This window comes from Martes martes (assembly GCF_963455335.1).
Source record: "Martes martes genome assembly, chromosome: 6".
Classification (NCBI taxonomy): Eukaryota; Metazoa; Chordata; class Mammalia; order Carnivora; family Mustelidae; genus Martes; species Martes martes.
The window spans coordinates 10,079,026-10,085,025 of record NC_137893.1 but is presented as its reverse complement, the minus strand read 5'-3'; the positions used below and the strand labels follow the sequence as shown (position 1 = coordinate 10,085,025).

The window sequence follows — 6,000 nt, the reverse complement described above, 5'->3', positions numbered from 1 at the left end:
AGGAATAGACAAACGACTAAATCTTCTGATATCTGAGTTCTGACTATAGAAAAATACCACTTCGATCACACTGCTTGTTTTCCTTTAAACTCTCAGTTTTGTTACTCCGTTTCTGCTTTTCAAACGCAACTGGGGCCTATGCCTGGTGTATCCTAGGGAGTCTGTCCCCACGTCAACGTTCCCTCAGCAGGTGATTCACAATCATTCCTATGGGGCCACCCTGCCATCCCTCAAGGACAAAAGATGTATGGAAAAGGTTTGTAAACATGAGTCATGCTTCAGAAGTATGTGTCCGAACACTCATTCCTTTGGCCTCCCATGTGCCAGGCCATGGGGGAACAGAGCACACCCACCATGCTCCTAGACTCAGGCCAGTAATAGGGACACAACCTGTTCAGTTTGGCTCTGGCCTTTCCTTCCTTCATCCCATTCTGAGGCTAGGAATCTTTTCTTAGCAGAGATTTAGTTAAAAATGAAAGTTGGGGGAGCCTGGGTGGCTCAGTGGTTTAAAGCCTCTGCCTTCGGCTCAGGTCATGATCTCAGGGTTCTGCGATCGAGTCCAGAGTCGGGCTCTCTGCTCGGCGGGGAGCCTGCTTCCCTCTCTCTCTCTGCCTGCCTCTCTGCCTACTTGTGATCTCTGTCAAATAAATAAATAAAATCTTTAAAAAAAAAAAAAGTTGGGCGAAGAGTTTTTGCTACTCCATATGCCCTGATAAATTCCACAGTTCTTTCCTTTTAGTCCTGGATTTTTAACAGGTTACATATGATCCCAGATGCTGCTTACACCTGTTTAATTAATTAACAATACAGCAACGTTAACAAGGTAACGTGGTCCAGAGAAAAATGTTACATTATGCACTTGACATTTCATTTAAAAATTTTCCTTAGCACTAAAAGGTTTCATTATAACAGAAAAATTTCAAATGTACTTTATTAAACCTGATTGCTAATTAAAGCCTAATTAATTATAAAGAAATTGCACTACTGATATCCAACCATATTTTTTGGGATATTAAAGTACTTTCTTTAAAAAATGTTCATCTCCAGTAAAAATAATTGCACATAGACATTATCCTCTGTTTTCTCTGAGAGGTCATGGAGGACAGGAAAGGGCTGGGCCTGTGGGTACGAATCCGTCAGGAGGCAGTACTTAATACTGAGACTCAATACCTCAGTAACTTTCTAGTTAAAAATATTTGTTAAGCTAGGTGATAACTGGCCTATTTTTACATTAACAATTGAGGTGAAACTACAAACTATTAGTCAATGTTTAGGAACACAGAACCGACTCCTCAAAAAAGCACAATTTATATCCACAATTACTATTTTAGCATGACTGTCTCTTTGGGTTATCATAATCTGTTCCTGGCTTCTTCTCTATGTCTGAGAATTTCCAGGGCCTTGGGGTGAGCTCATCAGCTAACTGGCGAGCAGGAGCAAACCCAGGGTTGTGTTCCGGACGACAGAGCCACACCTGCTGCCTGACAGACAGGGTTTCCCTGTAAACCTGTCACTGCGGAGTGGGCCTAATAGCAGCAGGCCTTCCACGCCCTGACAATTACATCCAACAAGAAAGGCTGTGGAGACTCATTTAATTAGACACAGTGAAGTACTAGAGCTGTTAAGAGTCTGTCTATAAAGATTTTCCATCATCTGTTACTACATGTTTTTTCCCCCCAGGTACAAAACTTGGTTTTAGCCCTTATAAACAGAAGGATTTCCCTTGGGATCTTCTCCACCGAGAGGTTATCCATAGAATTATTTTGCAAGAATCTTCCTAATTTTGGGAAAACCTTCACACACACACACACACACACACACACACACACACACACCCCAATTTTAAAGTAAAGCGCACAGATTACAGGCCTCCTGTGCGGCACTGAAGGCCATCCATCCTGTGGGTTTGGTCAGCAATGCACATGTCCCTGATGATAAATCAGGGGAGTCCCTTTGCTTCTGTGACATCTCCAAAGCCACCCTCTCCATGACGGTTATTTCAGACTTTCCCCACCATGCTCATCTCATTTGGATTTCAATGCTTCCTCCCACTCAAGAGGCGATTCCGAGTTCTTGGGAATTGCTGGGAATATTGACTGCATTTTACTTCGAAAGTCTTTCATCTGAAAGAAGGAAAAAAATCAGTTATCAAAATTAAAAGGGAAAAGAGCCAAAGCAATGAGAGAGACCCTGTTGCTGCCCCAATGATACTGCATTGCTTGTGGGTACGATAAAAGGTAAGGACTGTTCTTGCTACCCTAAAAGGAAATGAGAAACCTCTTTTCTTCTTCCAAGCATTCATCTACTGGGCTTTAAATAACATAAAATGCCATTCTAAATCTGGAAGGCAACATAACCTAAATTGTCAACTCTCCGTAATATTTATTTCCTACCAGAAGAATGCTATGTATTGTCGGCTTTCATATATAAAGATACAGCTAAGAATGGGAGTTCTGGGGTCTTTTTTTGGGGGGGGGGGTTCTGTTTATCTAAACTACACCAAGAATTCTGGAGCCAAAAGGAAGAAATGGAGAGAAGAGACTCAGCAGGGTGTTCCATGGATGGAGGGCGCTGCCCTAAGGGAGGGCAGCACTCACTACGGGAGCCCGATCATCTTTCCATTAGATAGTCCAAGCTACACACGGTTTGGTTCGCTATTTAATCTATCTGGGCCTGCTGTGAATTCATCACTTCAGCCCTTCAGCATGGCCTTATGGTATTCTCATCAGCCACATCCGAACTGCGTTTCTCAAGGATACAGACCCCCTGAGAGCTGTGAAGCACCTTGGACGCCTTGACAGCATCAAGTCATCTCTTGATGGGTTGTTCTCAGAGTCGGCTGAGGTTTTCTTACTTCACTTGGTTTTGAAGCTGGTTCCTTCCCTTGTTTCTAAATTCAGCCAGTGTGTCGTGTTCAGGCCTCGTCAAGTGCTAGGCATGTGCTCCAGTCCCTGCAGCACTGTGACCGCAGCACAGACTCTGGTACTGGATAGACCTCTCTGTTCAAATCCTAACTCCACGACTTGGGAAAACTGCTTCCTGTCTCTAAGTGGTAGATCCCACATGTGTAGAATGGAGATCATCACCTGCTTACACGGTGGTGAGGACGCGAGCACAGCACCTAACAACCTAACACGTGGGGCTCGTATCTACTAGCTGTTGTCATCATCAGTGTTGTGCTGCAAGAACACAGTTCACATGCATAGATATAATATGATAGATCTGTTAAAAACATTATAGTTCAGTATCATTTTGGTCTAAGTATTCTGACATCGGGAGATCCAGGAGGTTACCTATTCTATGTAGTCTGTAGGAGGTCTATGCCACCATCTCAATGTTTGGGTCCCAGACACCAGTACCCAAGACACACACATCCATGGCATGTGTGTCTCTCCCTAGCCCAGTCTTCCATGCAACTCTCCAGCTTGTACTGTGGAGAATCCTCCACGAGAGGTTGTCAACCAGAGATAGTACTGGGGAGGGACTGGAACTGTAGTTCCCAACAGCAGTTCTCAAATCGTGTCATGCCATTTTGGTTGCCATAACCACAGGGAACTGCTATTTGCATTGGGAGTGGGGGAGATTCTAAATAGCTAACATACTGCTTTGGGGGCACCTAGGTGGCTCAGTCCATTAAGCATGTGCCTTTGGCTCTGATCATGATCCCAGGGTTCTGGGATTGAGCCCTACGTGGGGCTCCCTGCTCAGTGGAGAGCCTGCTTCTCCCTCTCCCTCTCTCTCGGGCTCTCTCTAAAATGAATTAATAAAATCTTCAAAAAAAAATTGCTTTGTCGAAAATACCAACATGGCCCCACTGAGGAATCTTTTGCATACACTTTCTCAGTTCAAAGACATCTCTGGTCAGGGTCTACGATGTGCGGCCTAGTTCTTTCCCTTCACCTTTACTGGTTGAACATCTGTCACAACTAAACCTAATGAGTTTTCAAATGGGATGTCAGAGAGCGAGGACATGAATCATTTACCGTTTCACCTTCTCGGGGATGTGGGACACGGGAAGTTGCTGAGAAGGGGCGGGGGAGCAGCTGAGGTCTGGGGAGGAGTAAACGGTGGGCATTCTACTTCAGCATTGGGGGCCTGTGTTCCCATTTCCTCCTCTTGGACTGATTTTTTTCTTCCTTGCCTTTAATTTCCCAAGTATTGTATCATTGACTTGCTCCCAGAGTCATAAATGAGTTACTGAGCCACCGGAAGGAATCATCTGAAGACAGAGCCAATTAGGAATAGACCGGCTTCAAAGAGATGTAAAGGAAGGGAGGCAAGGGGAGCATTCAGGCCTCTTCTTTAATTTTACAGCTGTGGAAATGGAAACCCAGAGTCCACATTTAAGTTATAAACAGGGCCTTATGTTGCTTTAAGCAAGGGTTTCACAGCAGGTTTTTAAGTCCGTACTGTTTTTGTTATACGGACAGGAAATGAAAACCTTCAGGGTTTTTGTTGTTGTTGTTGTTGTTGCTGTTTTTTTACCTCGGTCAATTTCTGATACGCAGTTTAGAGGTGTGGGTCTATCAGTAATACGCTATCACAGGCTAACAGAACCTTCTGCTTATAAATGTGCTTGAAAAGATTTAGGGGTTGAGTTAATTTAAGCAAATTTGATTATAACACCAATGTACTAGATTCCACAATAACATTGACAGCTACTGGCATAAACCCATTCCCTACCCTACATCCCAACAGTCTGGTGAGGATGCGGCATGCTAGGAACTAGTCTCCATCCAGCAACTCAGTTTTACTCTGCAGCATTTTGCAAATTCTGGGATCTCTTCCCTCCTCTTCCCTTTTTCCTCGGACCAGAGAGAATTTGACCTTGGCTAGGGGTCATAGGGCTACCCTTCTAAGCAGGGCCACTGTGTACTGCACAACTCCAGGGGCTGCTCTCCACAAAGACGAAGACAGGGATGGCACCCCCTGGGCAACAAGACCACTGCTCAAGAACCTCATCCTTAAGTTCCAGTGTTTGTGTCCAGCAGTGATGGGTTGTCATATTATTGAAAAGTACTACTTCCTAGAGGCAGTTCTCAAATACAATGTCATGACAATTGGGAAACCTACTGTAAGTACTTTGTCATAATATGGACATTCTAAAGACTGAGTATGAGCAACTTTTCAGACATCAGAACAGATTCAAGATTGTGCCTCTAACAATGTTACTCTCATTCACACTGCAACAGCTTTGTAAAGGGCCATAGAGCCAGGATGCCAGCAGGGAGACATGGGATACTGCTGCGCATTCTTCATGCGTGACTTGGCAGGAAAAAAAAAATGAAGACTTTTGGTCTAATATATGGTGTGCTGAAAAACTCCTTAAAAGCTGCTATGTACCCAATTAATTTGAGAAAATCCTTATTGCATCTATTAAAAAATAAGCAGTTATTGGAATAAAAAGCTCAAGCTGTAAAATGTCTTTGCCATTCACCAGCTCATTTACTTCAATTGCCTCTTGCAAGACGTCAGTGCTGGAGGTAGCATGACGAAAGCTTTTTAGGACCAAGTGATGAGAAAGCCTTCGGATATGTCAATAATTATGGTACCAAGAGTAATTCTGAAGAACTTGGAAATTCAGCTTCTCCATAAAATAGAGTAAGACTCTGTTACTTGAACAGGACTAAAAATGTCTGCCGCTTGACATGACCTGGATGCCAGGCACTGTACCACGCACGGGGCTATTACTTAGTCTTTACAATTCTATGCAGCAGAAATGAGAGCCAGCACCTTGCATGTGAGAAACCAGAGGTCAGAGAGGTCAAACCAGCCATGGTGACATGTTTTCTAAGTACAACTGACTGACGACCTGGGCTCTGTCACCACAGCCACCCTGGTCCCGTGACCTGGAAAACTTGGTGCCTCTAGAACCTCTAATCACAGACCAGCTTTCACTAAGAAGGATTTCAAAAGCATATATACTCCTACAACGGCTACCACTTTATTTCGAATGGTATGGCAGATGACTGGCAATGTTCACCGAAAACCAGAAGTCGT

At 44.0% G+C, this 6,000-nt stretch overlaps 1 protein-coding gene across 2 annotated transcripts in view; it reads right to left on the bottom strand.

Annotated features, from left to right (window-relative positions):
• Positions 1-774: 774 nt before the first annotated feature.
• TMEM242 (transmembrane protein 242) overlaps positions 775-6,000 on the bottom strand; it is a 28,172-nt gene continuing 22,946 nt past the window's right edge. For both annotated transcript variants that reach the window (XM_080805379.1, XM_080805380.1), the window contains exon 4: positions 775-2,123. In XM_080805379.1, the coding sequence (XP_080661505.1) occupies positions 2,025-2,123 (99 nt within the window). In that variant the 3' untranslated portion in view covers positions 775-2,024. The remainder of the gene's footprint in view (positions 2,124-6,000) is intronic.